Source organism: Odocoileus virginianus, chromosome 30 (assembly GCF_023699985.2).
Source record: "Odocoileus virginianus isolate 20LAN1187 ecotype Illinois chromosome 30, Ovbor_1.2, whole genome shotgun sequence".
Classification (NCBI taxonomy): domain Eukaryota; kingdom Metazoa; phylum Chordata; class Mammalia; order Artiodactyla; family Cervidae; genus Odocoileus; species Odocoileus virginianus.
In genome coordinates this window covers 42,472,162-42,496,718 of record NC_069703.1, presented here as the reverse complement: position 1 = coordinate 42,496,718, position 24,557 = coordinate 42,472,162, and the positions used below count along the sequence as shown (strand labels likewise).

The following is a 24,557-nucleotide window of genomic DNA, read 5'->3' as shown; positions in this document are numbered from 1 at the left end:
GTGTTGATGGTAGTTTATGTTGTTTCAAATATGTGTGGGTATTATAGGAAAAGAAATTAACTCCCTAATGTTCAACATGTGACTTTCCCTTCCCTGTCTAAGCATTACAAGAATTCAGGCCAGGATCACACAAAGCCACATGAGGCTAAAACAGCATTTTCCTCTGCTGTCATTTTAGTCTGACGGGTACCCAAGGAAACAAATGCTGTCTACAGATGGTCCTTGCTGCCTGCCCAGACATGTTTGTTTGTTATCAGCATTGGCCTGGCAGGATCTGGCTTCTGATCCTAACTAGTTGTGTGGGAACTAAATACTAGTCGTTTCCACTCTCCATAAAATCTCTTTGGAGGAGACTATCTCCAGTCCTTTGATTTAATGGTTCTATTCTGTATCTATCTGATTGGGGAATTAACTAGTTTACATGGCCAACCAAGACTCAGTCCATATGCAATGGGGCTCCTCCATCTGTCACAGTAACAATACCTTTCTTCTAACTTATTACAGGGGGTGGAGATGATGGGAAGTTGTTTGTTGTTGTTGTTTCTTAAATAAGAAAACCATAGCACCTGATGCATATTTGCTAAAGACTAGGATGTTCTGAAATGTTTGTTGTAGTATTATATAATTGAATAAAACATGTAATTTAAACACTGTTAATGTCCAAAGCTACCATGTTTGAAAACGGTAAGAAATATCAGAAACTGAGTTGTTTATAAATTGTATCCCAAAGGTAGGAGTTTATTGGACAAGAGACAAGAAAGCCTTCCTTAAGGCTCTAAGACTGGGCTGGACACTCTGCCCAAGCACTCTCAGAACACCCTGTTCCTGCCTCTAATCCACCCCAAACTGTACGGTTTAACTGATAACCTCCCTGATTACACACTGCAAGTTCCTTGAGGACAGGGATTGTGCTTGTTCATTGATGTATCCCACAGGTACCCCTAGTGTCTGACAAACAACAAGGACTCTATACATAATTACTGGATACCTGTTGAATAAATAACTGGCTGTCCTCATTTATTGATCTGCTAGGAGCAACAGAAGCAGGCAAGGGTAGCACCACATGAGCCAATGATAAGAGGCACCATTATCAAGAACCTGGTGTTTGGTGGTTGCCAGGTGGACGCAGGTTCCCATCAAAGTGTGAATGATGGAATCCCCAGAAATTTCCATTTAATGATGTCCCTATAGGATGTCACACTATAACCACCTATGCTGAGTAGCGCAAAAGGATACAAGACATTTTGATAGGACCATTTATCCAACTCTTAAACATACCTCAGCAAAATTCGCAGAGTATATTAATCACAAGTAACTAAGTACAAAGAATGAACACTCTTCAAGGAAGGAAAAATAAGTTGGTGTAGGCTGTCTCTTCATAGGAAATTTCTCTGGCTATATTTTATAGGAAATATGTGCAGTATCTGTTGTATAATTGCTCAGCATACCATTTGGCAAAGGATTAACAAAACATTTTCCCCTTCTGTGTGAGAATTTAACCTTGGGTTAATTTTCCAGCTCTGTTCCCCCGGCAACCTAATGAAGAGTAGTATATCAACCACGTTGCTAGGCAACATTCCATATGGTAGAAATGACCCCAAGTTGGTAAACTGTAAACTGGGAGAACTATTAAATGCGTGATAGGAAGCCACAGCTCTGGGTTTCCCTAACTCTAGTGACTCTTGGAAGAGACATGTCTCTTGTGGGGAAGATATTTCAGTGGAGTTGTTATAAGAGATACTCGTTACCATGGAACAAGAAGCTTTTAAGCCAGAATAGCTTCCAAACCTGCGGGATGTGTGTCTATCTCCTTGCACCTGAGTCACACAGACAGATGCAGGGACTCTGATGAAGAGTAATATCTGGCTCTGCCCTGTTGGTGAGCCATGCTTCCCATCCTATAACCTTCTTTCTTAAAAAAATATTTATTTATTTGGCTGTGTCGAGTCTTATTTATAGCACATGGACTTTCCAGTTGTGGCACTCAGGCACCCTGCGGGATGTGGGATCTTAGTTCCCCAACCAGGGATCAAACCGGCATCTCCTGAATTAGAAGGCAGATCCTTAACCACTGGACCACCAGGGAAAGTCCACCATCCTATCTCCTTCTTAGTGAATCTGATGTGATGGTTTATGAGGCTGACTGTTTCTAAACATCGAGTTGAGCCCAAGTAGCCTCCTGGAAGGCACCTTATTTCTATTTGCTTGCTGTTTCTGGTGGCAGAAGAAGCTCCACAGAGACCATGCGTAGTAGAAAGATGTGAAACTGTTTGGCATATTCTGCTTCTAAAAAAATCCTAATTATGCCCTTCACAGTCTGCATGACATATAATCCATATCTATTACATGTCACCCAGACATTTATCTCATATTGACACTTACCTTTAAAATTCCCAAGCTAGTTTATGCTAAACTTTCTTCATCTAAGTACATAACCCCAATCCTAACCCCCACTGATTTTTAAGATGCTGAGAGAGGACCAAAAAAAAAAAAAATCAAATGATGGATATACAAATTGCTCCCCCAAACCACAGTTGCCCATGAAGAATTGGCAGTAGTAAAATTATCCATCTGGAGGGTCAGAACAGATGCTAAATGTCCTCTTCAAGTTATGAAGACTCCATATCATCTGATCACAATGGTGTGAGTTAGTGTCACCTTTGAAAACTAAGAACATATTAGAAACTAATCAAGCCACCCCTGCCAAACAAACAACTTTCCATTTATCTCTACAGAAGCATTATTTGAAGAAAAGAATTCAAATTGTCAGAGCTTTAATGAGAGGTGTGAGGAACACAGCAATATTTGGTGGAAACATTGAATAAAAATCAATGAAAACACTGCCTATCATAAGCAACTGAATAAAGCACCCTCCTTTTTGAGTTAGAAGATAGTGTGACCATGTGAAAACACAAAGCAGCTACAAGGGACAAACAACAGCAGCAAGTACAGAGGTGATGCTCAGAACTGTGTGATAGGAACTTCTCACCCACCCCAACCCCTTGCCCCTCCCTACCCCACTATACTAGATGTCACAGAGATAATTACATTGTCAGTGCACAAAGGACACACAAGAACAACTTAGAAGTCCAAATTAAACAGTAGTAATTCAGGTGACCGAAGGCCACTCCTGTCTTCCCACCGCCTTCAGAATCAGCACTTGTAGTCCAACCAATTGCCTTTCTCTCCATGGGGTTTATCACAACATCAATTAACAACAACAAAATTAAAAAAAAAAAAAACCCTTTGTTGTATTCTGAACTATATATCCTCCAGAATACTCAATTTCACAATATTTTGCAGACCACTAAGTCAATAGCTTTCTTAAAGAATATTCAAAGTCTAGTGACCACCAAAATATTTACATCAGAATGGCATCTTTCCACCAAATGACCAGAAGCCATGATGATGATTTCTCAATGTATTACAGGTAACATGCCTTATTTTCATTCCTTTCCAACCCTTGCCTTGAAAGCCTGTTCCCTTTTCCCAAGAGAAACAACGTTCCAAGGATGCCATTTTAAAATTCCAAGTAAGAATCTTGTTCCCATCCATTCAATATATGTAATAGAAGATAAAAAGATCTGGATTGAATGTGCCAGAAAGATGCCAAATATAAACTAGATCATGAATGGTCTGCATTGGACCAACTATGAATCTACTTATAAAAATATCACCAACGCTACAAATTAAACCTCAGAGACACTGTGTAGGTTAAAAATACTGACCACCAAATGTGAACATAAATTTAAAACTGAGGGCAGTTTATGATCTGATAGTCCACACAGAGGAATTATCGCCCTTAAATGTAATAGAATTCAACTACCAAATCCAGATATTCCCAATGCCAACACACAAACTCCAAACAGCCAACCAGGAATGTAACAATCTGAGACATTACGGAGAAAGAGAATTGTTTAAATACTAAGCTTCACATTCCATTTTCCTCTCAGTGATTTTGCTACTTTAAAGTCAGAGCCCCCACAAATAAAAAAATAAAGTCAGAGCCCAGTAATGGGTCTAGCAGTACAAATCAGATCAGAATTTCTAAGTTTACACATCATAAACCTAATCAGATCTCGGGCAAGTCGTGGACCACCTATCATCTGGCCTCAGTGCCCTCATTTTATGAATCCACTATTTTCCAAAACTTGTGGGAGCATAAGTCAAAGTGTAACTCGCTCAGTTGTGTCTGACTTTTTGCAACCCCATGAACTATAGACTGCCAAGCTCTTCTGTCCATGGGATTCTCCAGGCAAGAATACTAGAGTGGGTTGCCATTCCCTTCTCCAGGGGATCTTCCCAATCTAGGAACGGAACCCAGGTCTCCTGCACTACAGGCAGATTCTTTACCATCTGAGCTACCAGAGAAGCATAAGGACCTAATAAATATTATGAAGGTAAAAGGTAGCCTAAAATGCACAACAAAATTAAGTTCATTAAAGATATCATTTTTTAAAAGCCTGCTTTATCTTACAGCTGGTTTCTCAACCTTGGTACTCTTGACATTGTGGACTACATTCATCTTTGCTGTAGGGACCGTCCTATTACCTTGTAGGGCATTTAACAGCATCCCTGCCTCCACCCACTGGATGCCAGCATCACCCCACCCTGAGCTATGACACCCGAGAGGGTCTCCAGACACTGCCGGATACAGGTCCTCTAAGGAACAAAATCACCTCCAGTTGCAAATCACTGTCTTAGAGTGAAATCTCTAATGCAAAATGTTTTATCCTGCACCCAGGGATATGAATAGATCATGGGATCACCAAAGAGGATCACTGCTCTGCTGGAGAAAGCAGGCGAGAGCTGAACTGCAAGATAGAAAAGTCAAATTAAAACATCAGAAATACTTTAGACAAAAAAAAAAAGGAAATACTTTAGGCAGAGAAAGCAAAAGATAACAAAACTCCTTGCAAAGTATATCTTTTACACCTCCATTTAGGTTTCCCTCTTGCTAAGGTCCCTCTTTTAAAACAACACTAATAGTCTCATTTCTTGTAAGAAAAGTATTTCTGATCCTTGATAATTTCCCCTGTGTAACTCCTGACCTAGAACAATAATTTTCCAACTACCTCTGATAAAAGACCATTTTTTTTTGTTGTTGGTTTTTTTGTCGGCTGCGCACTGTGTGTTTTCCAGGGAGCTCAGTCCCCCGACCAGGGATGGAACCCAGGACCCCTGCAGCAGAAGCATGGAGTCCTAACCACCGAACTTCAGGGAATTCCCAAAAGACCCATTTTTAATTTCCAATCAACTGCAGGCCAAGGTATGGCCCTACTGTATGGACTGGGATCCAAGAATTCATGGAGCTGCAGCTGTTTCAGGCCATAGTTTGAGCAGCACTGTCCTGGGGTTCCAACTTCTGTTAAGAAGCATGGTCTAAACGCTTTCTGAACCCTTCAATGCTAACATTTATTTACAAGCAAATTTATATTTTTTTGGTTATCTTTTTTTGTTAAGAGGTAGAAAGTGATATTTTTTACTACCTTTTGAAATATAATTATAGTAAAATTAAAGGAGGGCTTCCCTGGTGGCACAGACAGTAAAGAATCTGCCTATAATGTGGGAGAACCAGGTTCAGTCTCTGGGTTGGGAAGATCCCCTGGAAAAGGGAAGGACAACCCACTCCAATATTCTGGTCTGGAGAATCCCATGGACAGAGGAGCCTGGAGGGCTACAGTCCATGGGGTCCCAAAAAATTAAAGGAAGAAAAGGAATTTCTTTTAAAATCCATTTTGGATACTTAATCATAAGGCAAAATTATGGAAGTGCCTGAAATATCTTTAATCCATAATACTTTCTGTTCTTTAGCCTTTTAAAGAAATACAGATTCTTTTGTTAGAATAATTGTATGGCTGCAAAGTGAATAAAGAACAGACTGGTTTTAAAACCTGTTCTTCTACTAACCTTCCCTTTCCCTCCAGATGATCTTTTAAAGGTAAACAATTTGGAAATACAACTTACTTATGTAGGCTTACCCTTTCCCTTCAATTACAGTTCTATTCATAAAGTAAAAGAATGTCAGTGACGGCTGCATTGCCAGGTTACACAGTGGTGGCTCTCAGAAATGGCTGGAAAACGCAGAGGAGCATTTTGAGTTTTGCCCAAATGACTTGCTTTATGATGGTAAAACAGGTTATTTGTGTGCACACAATTGTCAAACACCAAGCCAGACAGGGAAACCACCCAGACCTGGGCTCTCAGGCTCCCTTCCTGGGGCTAACTTAAAATGTAATTCGATGGGGCAAGTCACAGTGCCATAAGGAGCCTTTCAGCTCATATCCATGCTTGTCTGCACATAAATACCCTCAGCCTCTAAAACTGCAATCTTAGATTTAGAAAGTACCTTTTACAATCATAATGCCAGACAGCTCTGCCTACCTTAAATCAAGCAAGCTTTCTCTTTAATACTTCACCAGAAAGTTAAAGTACAGAATTGATCAGGAGAGGCTTGGCAGAGGTAAGACTGATCTTGAAATTTAGTATACCCTTGCCCACCTTTTCAGAGAAAGAGGATGACGACACATGAATGCAGAAGACTGAGAAACTACAAAAACCAGTACAGAGGTTTTCTTATCTTCCTCCAAACCAGAGTTTGGATGCACAGCTCAGGAAAAAAAAAAACAGCAAGCCTCAGGGCCAACCTTGATTTACTCAGAAAGCTTTCGGAAACCAGGGGCCCCACTAAAAATTCATTAGCCCTCTGAGTCACAGAATCCAACCTCCACTGTGCAGCCTAACAGAAATGCAAATAATTGGCAGTAAAAAAATGTTCCTCTCAGGGTTCCACGACATTGGACAAAGGGTGGTTTTCACTCACAGAATCAGCAAGAACAAATTCTAAACCCTCTCCTCCACCAAGTTACTGCTACGTAAGCGTCTCTCCACCAGATAAGTTGGGCTGAATTTGGGGTCTGTCATCAGAATCCTCTCCGGCGGGGTCGTTTTCCTCCCCAGACTCCACGTAGATCGGCCAGTCATTGTCTGTGTCACTCTTTTCTTGGCTCTCGAACGACGCCTCCACCAGGCTGAGGTTGATGGGCATCAAGTCGTCATCGTCGTCATGCGTGTCTGTAACGCAGGTGCAGCTGTCACACAGCCCAAAGCGCCGCAGCCCCGGCGACACATGACTCGTGAAGGTTCTTCTGCAGCCCTTGCAGATGATTGGACGGTTGGATCTATGAACCTAAAATCACCAGCACAGTGAATGTCAGAGAAAAGAGAACAAGCCATGGCCTTCGGGGCCCCATGCGATATGGCCCAACTGACCCTCCGGCTGCACTTCTCACCACTCTCCACCTTGGCTTTTTCTGACACCATCTCAGCCTCACCAAGATCCTTTCCAGCCCAGCGCCACTGGATGTGCATGGAGCCAGTCCTCCTCCCCATTGCCCCCCTCCCCTCTTACTAAACTCCTTTTGGTTTTTTTTGGCTGTGCCACAGGCTTATAGGATCTTAGATCCCTGACCAGTGATGAAACCTGCACCTTGGCAGTGAAAGCGTGGAGTCCTCACCCCTGGATTGTCAAGGAATTCCCACTAATGCCTTTCAAGGAAGTCTTTTCTGATGCTCCAGGCCAGACTAGATCTCCCAGCTATATAGTCTCACCTGTACTTCTCCATTCACGTCTAACAAATCATTGGTAAAATTTACTAGGTTGTAGATTTATAATTTACTAGATTATAGATCTATAGAAATTGATAGATTATAAGCTCCAGGAGGTCGTGGACTAGCTTCACCCATGTTCTCTGTCCTCTGGGTCACAGCTGTTACTGTACCCCTAGTGCCTGGCACAAAAAGGGCAATCAGTGAACCAATTCGGATTTTAGGCATGACTTCTTAAGTACTTTGGAATGTTTAGGTATTAGGAAGGCAGATTTGCCAAACAGCCTATTTCCCAAACATGCCAGCGAATGCTTCAGCCTTGACGTTTTTGTTGATAAATGTGTTCCTTACATATGGAAAGAGCTTTGAATACTAGAAAAGAGAACTTGATCTCCTACCCCATGCAACTCCTCATGAAGACAGCAGCCCCAGGGGTCCTCTTTGTATAAGGAACTATCTATCTAAAGTGAGCACTCTTCAGGAACTCCAGTCAACTAGGGATCTGTGAATGAATGACAGCCTCCCTTATGGAGGGCTCTGGATGCAGGATACACACAAGAGGCGAGACAGACAGAGAGGCTGATGCACGAGAAGGGCCAATAACAATACTTGGGTTACTGGAGCTGCCCTTACATGTCTGGCTTCCCATGAGGTTTCCTGAGTCAACCTGAGTGTGTTTGTGACCCTTGCAGCCTAATGGAGCCTTTGAATAGTAGACTGGACCTAGTACAGAGTGGAATGGGGATTCCAACCAATGAAACATCTTAAGAGGCACCCAGGGACCGATTTTTGCCAAGATGGATTGGAGATATAACTTGAAGAAAAAAAAAAAAAGGGACAAACAAAAACTTAATATCTTGGGATAAGGCCATTGTCAGACAAATGTGCGGGGTCCAACACTGAGGAAAGGCAGTCACCTTGAATGCATCTAAGTCTAGATTCTATCAAAACGGTAATTCACATATCATAAAATTCACCTGCTTAAAGTGTACAATTCAGTGGTTTTTAGTACACTCATAAGGTTGTACAACTATCACCACCATCTAATTTTAGGACATTTTCATCACTCCATAAAGAAAACCTGTGCCCATTAATGGTCTTGTCTCTCCCATCCCCACAGGCCTCAACCACTAATCTACTGTCTATCTCCATGGGTCTGCCCACTTTGTATATTTCATATAAATGGAATCACATAATAGATGGCCTTTGGTAACTTGCTTCTTTCACAGAGCCTAATGCTTTCAAGGTTATTTCATGTCGTAGTGTGTATCAGGACTTCATCTCATTTTATGGCTAAACAATAGTCCATTATAGGGATACACCACATTTTGTTTATTCATTCATCAACTGATGAATATTTGGATTGTTTCTACTTTGGGGGCTATTATTATTCATAATAAATAATTTGGCTGTTCTTCATAATAAATAATAATAATACTGGCATGAACATCTGTGTGCAAGTTTTTGTGTGAATGCATGTTTTCAGTTCTCTTGGGTATATACCTAGATATAGAATTGCTGGGTCCTAATGGTAACTTTGGGCTTCCCAGGTTGCTCAGATGGTAAAGCTCTGCCTGCAATGCAGGAGACCCAGGTCCGATCCCTGGATTGGGAAGATCCCCTGGAGAAGGCAATGGCTACTCACTCCAGTATTCTTGCCTGGAGAATCCCAAGGACAGAAGAGCCTGGTGGGCCACAGTCCATGCAGTCGCAAAGAAGTCAGACAGGACTGAGTGACTAATCACAGTGGTAACTTTATGCCTAACCTTTGGAGGAAACATTAAACTGTCTTCCACAGTGGCTGTACCATTTTGTGTTCCCATTAGCAGTATATGAGGATTCCAGTTTCTCCACATCCTCACCAGCACTGTGTTATTATAAATTTTTTATTATAGCAATCCCAGTTTGTGAGAAGTGGCACCACTCCCATTTTGTGGGTTGTCTTTTCACATTCTTGAGAGTGTCTTTTGAAATCCAAATCATTTTTATGTTGGCGTTTCCAAAGACGGATTGCCTTGCTCAAGTGTGAGTGGCTCAGCTGTGTCTGACTCTGCAACCCCATGGAATGTAGCCCACCAGGCTCCTCTGTCCGTGGAATTCTCCAGGCAAGAATGCTGGAGCGGGTAGCCATTCCCTTCTCCAGGGGATCTTCCCAAACCAGGGATCAAATCCAGGTGTCCTGTATTGTAGGCGGGTTCTTTACCATCTAAGCCACCAGGGAAGCCCCCAGTGGCTGCCTTGCTCAAAGATGACCTTAAATGCAATGCCTTTCTAAATGGTCTGAATGCTTTTTAGCAGCTGGGACTCATCCACTTACATGGAAGACAGAATCCTAGGCAGCAGCCAGTGGAAGGGGAGGGCCACTTGGGCAGGGGTCCTCTTTGCTGCTCACAAGCAGCCCTATAAATGGTGTTATATCTCTTCCCCACCCCGGGGTGCTAAGGTTGGGTGGGAAAGCGATGCTGCAGCTTATCCTTGGCATCATCCTGAAGGGAACAGACCCCCAATCCCCTGTCTAAGCCCCAGTGTTCTCTGCCTTTTGACAAACATCCTCAAACTAGGATCTGAACTTTCTTAACTTTCCTCCTAGGAAAAGTAGCCTGTCACCATATAAGTTCTCACTTTTTCTAAGTGCCACTAACCCAGCTATAATTTAGTAGCAGAAATACATGTTTAAAATTCTCTGACAATACCCCGGTGGACAGAGAAGTGAAAGACAGAGGGGCTTCACCTTTGCATTAAACACATTTCAGGAACCACCCTCCACGCCCTGCCGTCTGCGACACTTACACTGAGCGCGTGACTCCGCAGGTGCTCCTGCCGAGTGAACCTCTTGCCACAGGTCTCACAAGGATAGGGCCGCTCCCCCGTGTGCGAGCGGATGTGCCGCTTCAGGATGCCCTTCTGTTTGGCAGTGTAGGGGCAGAAAGGACACTTGTGCAGCTTGATGGGCACCACCAGCACGTCACCTGGGGAGCAAACAGTACCATAAGCAGCAGCGGGCCTGGCTGCCCTCCGACGGATGGAATCCAGGGCAGAACTCCACCAGCCCAGCTCCAGACGGAGAATCCCAACTCCACCAGCAGCTAACAGCAAGACGGGGTCTGCAGACCCTGACTCTGTTCGGCTCCGGGTCAGCGAGAGGGAAACAGGCCACTGATACAAGACTGCAAGGAATGCTGTGAGGCATCAGCTTTCAAACTTCTCTGTGGCTCCGAGTTAGAAACAGCGCTTATGTTACAGCCTGAGAACACACCTATCCTCATGTGGACAGCTTGAAACGCTTCCCAAAATAATACTCATTCATAATGTCTAATTCTCCTTGATTTCATTTTAGGAAAACAGTGATCGAGACCCTGTTATAGAATGAATTGCATCCCTCCCCACAAATTCCTATCTTAAAGTCATAACCTCCAGGGCCGCTTGTATGTGAAGACAGGGCCTTTAAGGAGGTAATTAAAGTTAAATGAGGTCGTAAGGGTAGTGCTCTTATCTGAAAGGACTGGGCTCCTTATAAGAAGAGGAACAATGCCAGAGGTGGCTTGCTCTCTCTACTTTTGCACAGAGGACAGGTCACATGAGGACCAGCAAAAAGGTAGTTGTCTGCAAGCCAGGAAGAGAGCTCTCACTAGAAACCAACCATATTGGCAGCTCGATCTTGGACTCTGAGCCTCCAAAACTGTGAGATGATAAATTTGTTGATAAAACTACTCAGCCTGTGATACTCTGTTTTGGCTGCCTGAGTTGACTAATGCAAACCTCCTGAACTGATATAATGACCCTCAAAAATTTGTGGGGGGAAAAAAACCTATTATGATGGATCAGACCTCTAGACCAGGATTCATGCTTTCTTTACAACAGCTCCTGGAATAGCTTTCAGGCATGTGTAGAAGAGGTTTGCTATAAAGCAGCCCCCACAGAGTCTGGAATTTATACTAACTCTGTATATATGAGATCATCAAATATCTAAGAATTCATTTAAATTTTTTTCCTTTTTTTTTTCCACCTGTTCATACAGCTGTTAGGGTGACATGATTATCACCCACATGTACAGAGACCAACCCTTTCAAGTTTCCTGAGTTACCCTATTGGCAGTATTCATTGGCAGATAGAGGAGATTCATTTCCTCTATCCATGCCCTTCAGGATTTTACAGAATTTGATCATATCATATATGTGGAGGCACTAAAAACTCAAGTTATAATAACACAATAACTCAAGTTTTCCAGGCACAGAAATTAGGAGTCACGTTCTGGCTCTACCATTACAAGCTGTGTGACTTTGGACATCTCACTTGACTTCTCTGTGCTTCACTTTACTCATCTGTAAAATAGGGATGATAATAATTCCCGCCTCACAGGGTTGTGGCAAGAATGAAGTGAGGGAATACCTAAAGCATAGCACACCTGGCACATAATAAGCTCTCATAAATGTCAGCCACTTTTTTCACATCATCACCTCGGTGTTTCTTTCCTGATGAAGCTGGCCAGGCTCCTGTGGTCGCTCTCATCACAGGAGTAACTCCTTTGCTCTGAGACCTTCTCAGGACACCTATCTGGGCTTTACCTTTCCTGAGGTGCTCCCAAATGTATGGCAAGCTGAGTGTCAAGTGAGTACCCAACATCATTCTATGTAAGGGTGGAGATTATCCTCTTTAGCTTCTAGTTCCCATGCTGATAATGTCTACCATTTTTCATAATCTATAATGAAGGAGATCAAACCAGTCAATCCCAAAGCAAATCAACCCTGAGTATTTATCAGAAGGACTGATGCTGAAGCTGAAGCTCCAATACTTTGGCCACCTGATGTGAAGAGCCGACTCATTGGAGAAGACTCTGATGCTGGGAAAGATTGAGGGAAGGAAGAGAAAGGGGCAACAGAGGATGAGGTGGTTGAATGGCATCATCAGCTCAATGGACATGAGTTTCAGCAAACTCTGGGAGATGGTGAAGGACAGGGAAGCCAGGCGTGCTGCAGTCTATAGGGTTGCAAAGAGTTGGACATGACTGAGCAACTGAACAACAATAATGACTCCAAAATCTGTCTCCCAGAATAAAAGCAGCAGCTCATGGCTCAGCATTGCATATACATGTTGGATTATTTACTTCTCACTGCCTACACTGGTGCTGAGATACCAGTTTCCCGCTCACTCCCCTGGCACTGTGGACTCTTCCCAACATTTATCCCCATCAGCCTGGCATTGTGCTATCACCTTCTTCCTGATTATCTACAAAAACATTAAGTGAAATGGGTCCACTGTTAGACCTCGGGGGAAAAAAACCATTAACTATATCTCCATCAGAAAAGTATGAATGATTGCAACATTTTCCTTCTCTCTCATGATCTGATTCCCCCAGAAGAACAGTTCACTTGAATGCCTATTACACATGAGGCACTGTGTCAAGATGCATTTTCATCAAGATACTTGTTTCTTCACCCAAGAAGGTAAGTCTAGCAAGAGAGAAAGGCAGGTAAACAAATTCATACAATATAATGTAACAAATGCAAAGTTCAAAGTGACATAGAAATGTAGACAAAGGTGGCAGTGGGATGAATTGGGAGATTTGGACTGACATATATACACCAGTGTGCATAAAATAGATAACTAATGAGAATCTATTGTATAATTAGAGAATTCTAATGAGAATTCTACTCAATGCCCTGTGCTACTGTGCTTAGTCACTCAGTCATGTCTGACTCTTTGTGACTCAATGGACTATAGCCCTCCAGTCTCCTCTGTCCATGAGATTCTCCAGATAAGAATACTGGAGTGGGTTGCCATTCCCTTTTCCAAGGGAGCTTCCCAACCGCGAGATCGAACCTGGGTCTCCTGCACTGCAGGGGGATTCTTTACCATCTGAGCCACCAGCGTAGCTCCACGGTGACCTAAGTGGGAAGGAAATCTAAAAAAGAGGGGATATATGTATACCTGGGGTTCCCTGATGGCTCGGTCGATAAAGAATCTGCCTGCAATGCGGGAGACCTGGGTTCGATCCATGGGTTGGGAAGATTCCCCTGGAGGAGGGCACGGCAACCCACTCCAGTATTCTTGCCTGGAGAATCCCCAAGGACAGAGGAGCCTGGAAGGCTGCAGTCCATGGGGTCGCAAAGAGTCAGACACGACTGAGTAACTAAATACAGCACAGCACATGTGTATACATATAACTCATTCATTTTTCTGCACAGCAGAAACTAACACAACATTGGAAAACAACTGTACTCTAATAAAAATTTTTAAAAGAGAAGAAAGAAAGATAGTGAAAAGTAATGAATTCTCTCCTGGAGTTCAGCGATGATCTCATAGGACAGGTGACCTTTGAGCAAGGTTTTGAAGGATGAATAGGAGTTCACTAGGAGTTCGAGAAAGAGAAAGGATATCTCAGGCAGGGAAACAGCACAAGTTTAGGCACAGAGGTAAATGAGAATAGGGAATACAAAGCAGGGTGGAGAAGAATGAGGAATGAAGCCAAGGAAAGGGGCAAGAACTTCTTGGGAAGGTCCAAGGCCACATTTATGAATTCACTCAGCAAATTTATCCTGAGCACCTACAATGTGCCAGCCTGTGTTCTAGGCCCTGGGGATACAGTAGTGATCAAAAAAGACAAAAATCCCTGCCTCTGTGACACTAACATGTTAATGAACTCAGACTTTATCCTTTAAGCAAGTAGGGTTTTAAGCAAGGAAGGTACAAGGTGATATGACTTTTAAAGGATTCCTCTGGGGATAATACAGGGGAAGGATTTAAGAGAGGCAAGATTAAAGTAAAGGCAGGAAGTCCAGGTGGGAGGGGATGAGAGATGACATAGAATTAAAGCCGTGACTGTGGAGGTGGAGAGGAGGAGAGAGGATAGAGAAATAAAATTCACAGCACATGATGACCTCAATGGAGAGGACAGAGCAGAGGAAAGAGAAGATTCTAAATGACACTGATTCTAGGTTAGCTGACGTAATAGGTGATGGTGGAATAAACCAAGGCAGGGAACACAGGAGGAAAAGCAGGTGCAGGATGAATGAGGTCAGTCGGGATTTTATCAGGTTTGAGGCAGGCTCAGTGCATCCATCAGGGAATACTTGGGTTAGACAGATCAATCTGGAGCTTGGGAAAAGAAGTGAAGAATACAGTTGTGAGTCCTCAGTAGATTGAGTGGTTGCTTTAACTGAGGCCTGGCTCTCCCCTAAGCACCCTGATTCCATTAACCCATGGCCTTGACACCCTGGATCAGGGGAGGGTGGGTCTTCCTTGGGCTTCACTGTCATCTCCAGAGCAAAAACCTAAGATGTTTTGAAGGTCATCCCATCAGATGATACTGATGCTCATCCTTGTTACAGTCATCTAGGAGGCCCCAGCTCATCTCGCTCCTTGGAGATTTGATCACATTGCCTTCAGACTCGACTCCTGGAAAAATTCTTGGTGCGAATACCAAAAATGACCCTTCCAATGCCCTGGCCTCTCTGTTTCTGGATGTCCTTTCTGCCAGAGACCTTGTCCTCCAATCCGCCTCAGCCACCCAATCCTAGACGAAGAGCTCTCAACTTTGCCTGCATAATAAAATGCAGCTTAAAATGAAAAACAATACTAATGCCCAATCTCCATCCCAAGCTAATGGGTGGGGTGGGACCCCAGCATCACATTTTTAAAATTTTTTTTATGTGGTGAAGGTCACATAATATAAAAGACTATTTTAACCATATTTAACTGTACAGATCAGTAGCACTAAGTACATTCACATGGTTCTGCAACTCTCACCATCATCCATCTCCCGAATTTTTCTCCTACCTAAGCTGAAACTTGGGTTTCCCTGGTGGTTCAGACAGTAAAGAATCCGCCTGCAATGCAGGAGACCTTAACCTCACATCCCCTTCCAGCCATGGAAGAATTTCTTTGTTCCCTTCAAAGTAAATTTCTTAAAAGAAGTACTATACCATCTTCACATCTACATTTGAGGTTTTTGTTGTTTTATTTTTGGGGTCTCTGGGCTTAGTACTTTATTCTAATATTCCAATAATCACCACAATCACCATTTTATGTGATTATTTTTATTGAAGTATAGTTTATTTACAATATTATGTAAGTTTCAGGTGCATAGCATAGTGATTCAGTATTTTTACAATTTATGCTCCCTTACAAGAAAATGATTACAATTCACTGTGCTATACAATATATCTTTGTTGCTTATCTATTTTAATTTTTCTGTAAGTTTTAGGCATCCTATTTGATGTTGCCCCTCCCATTTTTTAAGTCTTTACTGAATTTGTTACAATATTGTTTGTCTCAATGTTTTGATTTTTTTTTTGGTCCTAAGGCAAGTGGGATCTTAGCTCCCTGATCAGGGATCAAACCTGCACCCCTTGCACTGGAAGGGGAAATCTTAACCACTGGAGTGCCACGGGAGTCTCTGTGTCCTCGTTTAAGCCTACTCCATTTGGTCTTCTGCCCACCACTTCATTCACACTGCTCACCCATGACCTCTCCATTGTTAAACCCAATGATCAGTTCTCAATCTGCCTACACATAGTACTGGACGTTGTTGATTTCTCCTTTATCTTGAAACGGTTTCTCTCTTGACATTCATCACTCTTTCTTCCTTCCTCCTTGGTTGTGTCATGCAGCATGTGGGATCTTACTTTCCCCACCAGGGATCAAACCTGCGCCCTCTGCACTGGAAGCACAGAGTCTTAACCACTGGGCCACCAGGGAAGTAGAACAACACTCTTTCTTGATTCTCTGCTATGTCACGGACTGCCCCTTCTGTTTCCTTCACTGGCTCCCTTATTTTCCTGACCTCTCAATGTTGGAGCGTCCCAGGGCTCAGTCCTTAGCTCTCTTATCTTCTCCTTCTAGATCTATGGAATATACAGGATTTAAATTGCGAGGACCCAACAATGACCCCTAGATTTATATCTCAGCTCTGACTTATAGATGTAATCGCTTACTGCACATCTTCACTGGGATATCCAACAGGCACCACAAACATAACATTTAAATCAATCGCTCAAGGTAAAAACATTAAGGCCATCTTTAATGCTTCTTTTTCTCCTAACACTCATATAGCCGTTAGAAACTGGTCAGCTCTATCTTTCAGAGTCAGCACAGTCCTAACCCAGTCACCTCTCACCTGTCTACTGCTACCACACCGATTCAAGGAGGGTGGGGTGGGAGAGAGGGAGGGCTATGTATATACCAAGAGCTGATCCACTTTGTCGTGCAACAGAAACACAACCTTGTAAAGCAATTATACCCCAACAATAAAATAAAATTTAAAAAAATAGAAAAAGGGGACTTCCCAGGTGGTCCAGAGATTAACACTGTGCTCTCAACGCAGGGGGTCCAGGTTCAATCCCTGGTCAGGGACCTAGAACCGCATGCCATAACTGAGAGTTTATGTGCTGTAACTAAGAGTTTACATGCCATAACTAAGACCTGGTGCAGCCAAGTAAATAAATAAATAAGACGAAATAAATAAAATGTTAAAAAAAAATAGAAAAAGAAGAAAGCATACACCCCTCACCTGAGTTACTGCAGGCACCTCCTAAGTGGTCCTCCTACTCCCACATCCTCCCCTATAGTCTATGCTCCCCTGTGGCCTATGCTCCCCTGTGGCCTATCGGAAAGCAAGAGTGGAAGCAAGAGGCCCACTTAGAAGGTAACTGCACACAGTGCTCAGAAGGATCCTTTTAATACATGTCATCTCAAGTCACTCTCTGCTGAGCAATACTCAAAGACCTTCTCATCACCTTCAAGGGCCTACCTGGTCCACCCTTATCCAACCTCTCTGACCTTATCCCCCAACACTCTCTGCCTTGGTCACTCCACTCCAGCCACACCAACATCCTGGCTGTTCCTTTTGTTCACTTGCCAAATGTGATCCTACACCTGGGCCTTTGCACATGCTCTTCTCTCTGCCTGGAATGTTCCCCCTGATATCTCTGCAGTTTGCTTTCTTACTCACTTCAGGTCTTTGCTTAAAGGCAACCTGTTAGCAAGTCCTGGTCAACAGTAAATAAAACAGCATCCCTTCACTCTCAATCAACTCTGTCCCTGCTTGAGTTCTTCTTCCTATTATACAGGTACTTATGTGTTTACTGTCTGGCTCACAACGCTAGAATGTCCTCCATGAGGACAAGGACTGTCTTTTGTTCACTGTTATAAACAGTGCTTGGCATACAGGAAGTGCTCAATAAATATCTGTTAAATGAATAAATGAACAGGAATGATAAAACGTTAAAGAAGCAAGGCCATGATGGAATGCTGGATACACTGACATTAAATGATCACATGATGAGGCTGTAAAAAAATGGACAAAGGTAACAGCAATGGGTGCTCAAGATGTCAGAAGCCAGAGGAAGAAAGAATTCAAGAAGGAAAGATCAGAGTTAACTACTGAGAGTGGTCAGAAAGGTAACATCTGAAAACTACTCACTGGATCAGCTCTGAAAATGTACAGCTGACCTCATGAAGCAGGTGGGGTGTGGGGTGGGGGTCTTTACTCACAGTGGGCTGAGAAAAGAATGGGAGGTAAAACAGTAGAAGTGGCCAATATAGATGGACTTTTCAGGAAACAACAGGAGATAGTGAGGCTGGCGTTGGGAGGTCCAGGGGAGAAGAGATTATAGGAGGACCATGTGCTTTGACAGTGTCTGCTAGTGTCAGAGATGAGTGAATACACAAGTACTATAACTGCCTCCTCACCATCTCCCTGCCCTGGTCTCCCATTTCTTCACTACCTTATGCTGAGGCCAAATTAATCTTTCCTGTCCACTCCCAAGCTCAGAAACTACCAAAAATTCCCCTGCTTATAGATAGAAACTTGCCTCTTACCATTTAAGGCTTTCCATGATTGACTAAAATTTCTCCCTAGGTTTTCTCTTCTTACCCTCAAATGCCACTTTTAAAAAAAAAATTGAAACATAGTTGATTTTCCATATTGTGTTAGTTTCAGGTATATAGCAAGGTGATTGTTACACATATACATATTATTTTCCAGATTCTTTTGCATTATATTAATATGTTACAGCAAGATAATGAATATAGTTCCCTGTGCTATACAGTAAGTCACTACATATCAATTTTATATACAGTAATGAGTACTCAGATGCCACTTTCATAATGCCTCTCTAACCTAACAGGTGGAAGCCAGTTCTGCTCTGGACCACTGTGAAATTCACACCTCCATCTGTCTTCCAGCCCTAGTACCTTTGCACCACATGGTGCCACTTTCACACAGCTTAGCTTCTATAAGAAGCCATCAATTTTTTGAGTGCTGGAGCCATATCTGACTTATCTTTGTATCTTCACAAGGAAGGTACTCAAGTATTTTAGCAAATATATGAAAAAACAAAAAAATCAGTCCTACTCTGTCCCTTGGCACTTGGAGTAAATGTACCCTGGAGCCATGCAAATGGAATCAAAACCTGGCAGACAACAGGCACGGCAAGAAGCCAGGAGACTGTCTTGCCACAGGATGAGTTGGAAAGCTGACGTTATAAATGGACAGATGGATTTGAATGAAGGTGGCGTAGACCTGAATTTCTATTTCTTGATACTTGTGATACAGGCAGAGAGGTTGAGAGATAAAATCAGTGCACTGAAATCCTCTAACCATCTGTGCTGCCTTCACAGCTTGTTTCACGAGTGAAATGAAGCCAGCCTGGGTTTGGGTTGCTATCAAAGAGCATTAGTGGTGACATGTGCCAGTTCTATATTCTTAAGGAACTCACCAAACCCTCTGGGTCTCAGTTTCTCCATACTTCCTCCACCTAATTTTCATGGCACTACGAGGGGCTGATGGATGGAAAAGGGGAACATAGACTGTGAAGTGCTACTCTCACACAGAAATTAGGCTTTGGAAGTCCCGGGTGGTCCAATAGTTAAGACTCTGCCCCCCAATGCAGGGGACACCCAGTCCATCCCTGGTCTGGGAAGATTCCACATGCTGCAGGGCAACTAAACTACCACATGCTGAAACTACTGAGCCTGCATCTGCAACTACTGAAGTCCTCATGCCTGAAGCCTGTGCTCCGCAACAAGAGAAGCCACCGCAATGAGGAGCCCGTGCACCACAGTGAAGAGTGTGGTGCAAAAATTAATTAAGTTTTTACAAAGAAATTAGATTTCAACAAGTTCCCATAGGGTAATCACTAAAAACAACCACTAACTTTTACATGCTAGTTAAGCCAGTGTCTCTGATGACCAGAAACCATATCTTCTAGTTTTTCAAGTCTAGATTAGGTCAGACATACAGAGCATTCTTGATTTTTTTTTTTTAAAAAAATGAAAATTTTGATGCAGGGATGAAGTAATTTTTCATTAAAAAATGTTAAAATGAAAAAAAAAAAAACAAGAAATTTAAAAGTCTCCAGACAGACTCAGTTTTCCTGGATTTCTCCTGTGTAGTGTTGTTTAGTCACTAAGTCATGCCCAACTCTTTCACGACCCCATGTGTACATGTTATTTTTTTTAAAGTCTTGAAATAGTCATTTAGTAATGAATAAGAGCAGATCACCTCCCCTTACTTAGTCAACTTTCACTGCACAGTACTGAAGGGTGAATGGAAATGTGACTCATTAATTTCTTGTCTTGAAAAGAAGCCAAGGGTACTTTCATCAGTAAGGAGACAGCCATGTCTATTTCCATCTCCAACAAGACAGTTTACAACACAATTACCTCATCTGTAAGAAGAGTTAACCATATTATCCCATCTCTCAGAATTGTTTCGGCAAAAAACTAAGTTCTCTTAAAACACAAAATCCTACCAAAGGATAGAAGAAATTTACCTACATGAAGCCCAATTCAACTCTCAAATATTCTCCAGGACATCACACTATCAGCCACGACATGTTAACTGAATACATCGGTCAGGCACCATGGTTGACACAAAGAAGGATAAATTTCCTACCTGTATAGAACATGTTCTCATATGTGAGAAAAAAAGTTCTGAAAACCTTTTCATTTGGTCCTCAACTCTGTAAGAAGGCAAGGTGGGAGTGATTATCTCCTGAAGAAAAAAAGGGGTTCAAAGAAATTTCATGAATTTACCCAAAGTCCCCCTTGTGGTTAGCAGAAGAGAGTGGGTTCTTTCCATGTCTCCAAACTGCATTCAACACACTTATACTCTAGTTGTAGAGGTTAAAATAAATAAATAAATAAATAAATACATGAAGAGGCAATGCCCTGGACACAGCAGGTGCTCAATTAATACTACTGGCAGTGGTGGCAGCGATAATGTGGAGATAACTGTGGAGAGGGTGATGATAGGGATGCTATGGTGGTGATGATGATGGTAGTGACAATGACGATGATGGGAGACGGTGGTGGGAGACCAGAAGGCACATAAGCGTGTGCGAAATGAGCGGCAGAGATGATGGAGGCTCATGGAGCTCACCTGAGTCCTCTCCATACCAGTCAGTCTGCACATCCATCTCGGAACTCATGGCTGCTACTCCTGCACCATCTGGTCTTCCCTCCAAACTCCGAGAAAAGTGCTGGTCCATATCCTCTTTGCTCTGGACGGCGCTGTTGCGCAGCAGTGCCTCTAGGAACTGCTTAACATGGTAGTTGCCGTAAGCCAAGTCGATAGCCTGGCCACTGGGCAAACCCTCCTCCCGGTGGGCCAGGCTCAGTGGGGTGGCAGGAGGCTGCAGCTGCCCATCCATCTCCACCTCCACCTCCGCGGCACCCAACTCCACCTTGGGCTCCATCTGTTCCGGCCGAGAGGAGCGGTCACTGTCGGCCCAGCCACTGCCCTGGCTGCCTTTCCCCACCAGTTCCAGAGGGCAGCAGCCTCTGCAATCCCCACTAGGGGGCTCTCTTTGTCTGTCCACCCTCTCCTCCCCCTCGGCTGGAGAGACCAAGCTCTTGGTCTCACCGGGGGTCCCTTTCTTGGGGCTTCCACTGTCCACCTGATGAGCTGCGGCAGCTGCTGCGGCCGCTGCCGCGGCTGCTGCTGCTGCGGCCACTGCGGCCGCCACCGCAGCCTCCTTCTCCATCTTTCTGCAGATGTCAAGGGAGGATCTGATGTATGTCTTGCAGAAGTTCACCACGTCGTTCATCTGCAGGTAGCTGGCAGCCGACATAACTTCAATCACGTTCTCCCCACACAAATCCAACTTCCCAGAATAGAGGAAGTCTAAGATGGTGGAGAAGGCGTCAGAGGTGACGATGTCCAGGGAGGCGGTGCTGTGCCGCCCGCTGTCCTGGATGTAGTGAATCAGCAGGGCACGGAAGTAGCCGCTGTTGGCAAACAAGATGTTCCTGTGGGCCTTGAAGATCCGCCCTTCCACGATGATGCTGCAGTCGCAGAAGAAGTCCCTCTGCCGCTGTTCATTCAGCTCCCCCAAGAGCTTGGCATAATAGGATTGCATCTCCATTTCTCCACCAGCTGCTGCTGCTCAAGAGGAGCCTGGATCTCTGCCAAGATTTTTTTGTTGTTGTTTTCAGTTCACAAATGCCAACCTTACAAATAAGATGTTCTTTTTTGTTGTTGTTTTTTTAATTCTTCCCCAAAACCCAGTTAAGTAATATCTTTATAATATGGGCTAACAAAAATAAAAGACTGTCTAACTGGGTTAACTAATGAGAAACAGTAAAAGTAACTATAGTTAACTGTATGTGGGTGCAGTACTTAGTATTTTACATAGATTCTTTCTGTGAGCTTTTATAACAACCCTATGAGTAAGGACTAATATTATACTTACAATACTGTACTTTTAAGGCTCATAGGATAGGAGATGATCCAGTGGCAACAGAGCCAGGACTCAAAACCTCCAGAGTTCATGCTCTTGTAAATGACATTTGACTTTCTTTAAGGCTCAGAATATAAATAATACCTGAATCTAAGAATTACAGTCTCCAGTTCAATCTCCAGTGTCCCAAAACAGAACTTAGGGCCTGGAATGTCTAGTCTCAGCTCACACTCATTACCATGTTTGTGGGAACACTTGGTGGATGTTTGGGCTAGCCAGAATGCGTTCTCCAATCTTATGATTTTACTGTCCTTTTTGGCTTTGATGGAATCATCCTTGCCCCATCCACAGCCAATGTGCTTTGCATAAAGCTAGCACCATGCCCAAGCTCCAGATGTGTAAGCTGTAACATAGGCTAAAGCCATCAACACAACTTACCCTCTGACCACAGTGATTGGCTCAGAGATGGCCATGTGACTAGGCCATAGCCAATGAAAAGCAATGAAATATTTGCTGGGGGATCCAAAAAAAGAATGGCTCTCTGCTCTGTGGGCATGTGGGATGTGAAGGATGCTGCTGCCACACCACAAGGGAAACCAGCCTAACACAGATGACAGCCCAGTTCAAACAGGAGCAACAGATGGAGGCCAGGGACACCATCTGAGTCCCAGCTCATGCTGTGCCAGAAAACATTAAGTCCCTTTTTGCTTTGGTTGAATTTTCTCAGTGCAACTGAGATACTCCTAATTGGATGAGTCCACAACCCGTCATTCTCTCCTCTGTATTTTTTATGTCCCAGTCCTTCTCTGTCACTGGACTATAAGCCCTTAGAAGGCATGAGCCATGTCTTATTTCATGTGATTTCCCATAAAGCACCTGGCAGGGCTTCCCTGGTGGCTCAGATGATAGAGAATCTGCCTATAATGCGGGAGAACCAGGTTCCATCCCTGGGTCAGAAAGATCCCCTGGAGAAGGGAATGGCTACCCACTCTAGTATTCTTGACAGTATTCTTGGAGGATTTCAAGGACAGAGGAGCCTGGCAGGCGACAGTCCACGGGATCACAAAGAGTCGGACACAACAGAGAGACTAACACTTGCACAGCATTTGGCAGTGCTTTGGACAAAGTAGGTTAGCTGAATACAAAAGAATACTCCTCTCTTACCTGCCAAGTAGAACAAGTATGTAACAAATACAGTTGTTAATTGCTCACTCGTGTCTGACTCTTCTGACCCCATGGACAGAGGAGCCTGCCAGGCAAGAATACTGAAGTGGGTATTCCCTTCTCCAGGGATCTTCCTGACTCAGGGATTGAACTCAGGTCTCCTACATTTCAGGCAGATTCTTTACCATCTGAGCCACCAGGGAAGTCCCCAGGACAAATATAAAGCATAAATCAAGTTTAAAATCCTTCTGCAAGTGAGGAAGACAGAAGCTGACCTCCCCTGAGCTCACCTCTCTATCTTTTCCCATCACACAAACCACGGAGCCATCGATCAACTTTATTTCCTGACCCACTGAGCTCAGAGAAGTTCCTATATCTTCTTCTTCTATTGGAATCCCAAAAGGCCTAGTGAAAGCTGCCAACCACAGCTAATAACTCTTCAGCGCTCTTCTTTTCTACAAGTGGAACACACCATTTACCCCACCCAAGAGAAATGAGGAACCTCTACCCACAGAGTCTTTCCACTGCCAAGAGATCCCTCAAGGCCTGTGTGTTAACCTAACAGACTGTACTCATAAAAGACCAACAACAGCCTCATTAAATGGCAGTTTACACCTACTTTCTACACATTTGTAAGTGACACATTAAGTTTACAAACTAAAAAGAAGTAAAGGAGCCTCTGTAAGTAAACTGACAAATTTAAAAGTGAGAATTGACAGCTACGAAACGGTAAAAAAAAGTTATCAAAAACAGACCTAGGAATTTTTTCAAAATATCAGCCTGAGGCTACTTAGCTAAGGGTATTAAATGCTCCTACATATTCAAAATGGCCTAGGGACATCACTAAATTATACCCCAGGGCTATGATGGATGGGCCTAAGTCATCAAGATGATTCTTTTTATATTCATCTTAAACTCCAGGAGGTTATAATTTTGGGAATGTTTTTTCATCCAAAGTAGTTAAAATTAACATTTTGATTCAGAAAGGAAGAGAACTGTCTGATATTCAAAAAATTCTTCTCCTTCTGAATAAATCAACCCTGAAAGTTTTCACAGGATTAAGAGTTCCTGGTCATTCTCACCTCTTCTAAATTTTCCAGCCAA

General features: G+C 43.3%; 1 protein-coding gene across 1 annotated transcript; it reads right to left on the bottom strand.

Annotated features, from left to right (window-relative positions):
* Positions 1-706: 706 nt before the first annotated feature.
* ZBTB8B (zinc finger and BTB domain containing 8B) lies at positions 707-22,987 on the bottom strand. Its single transcript, XM_020896083.2, has 3 exons — positions 20,990-22,987; positions 10,399-10,577; positions 707-7,189 (listed from the first exon to the last, which is right to left on the bottom strand). Exons 1-3 carry the CDS (start codon positions 21,972-21,974, stop codon positions 6,872-6,874), a joined length of 1,482 nt encoding a protein of 493 aa, XP_020751742.2. The 5' UTR covers positions 21,975-22,987; the 3' UTR covers positions 707-6,871.
* Between the last annotated feature and the right edge of the window lie 1,570 nt (positions 22,988-24,557).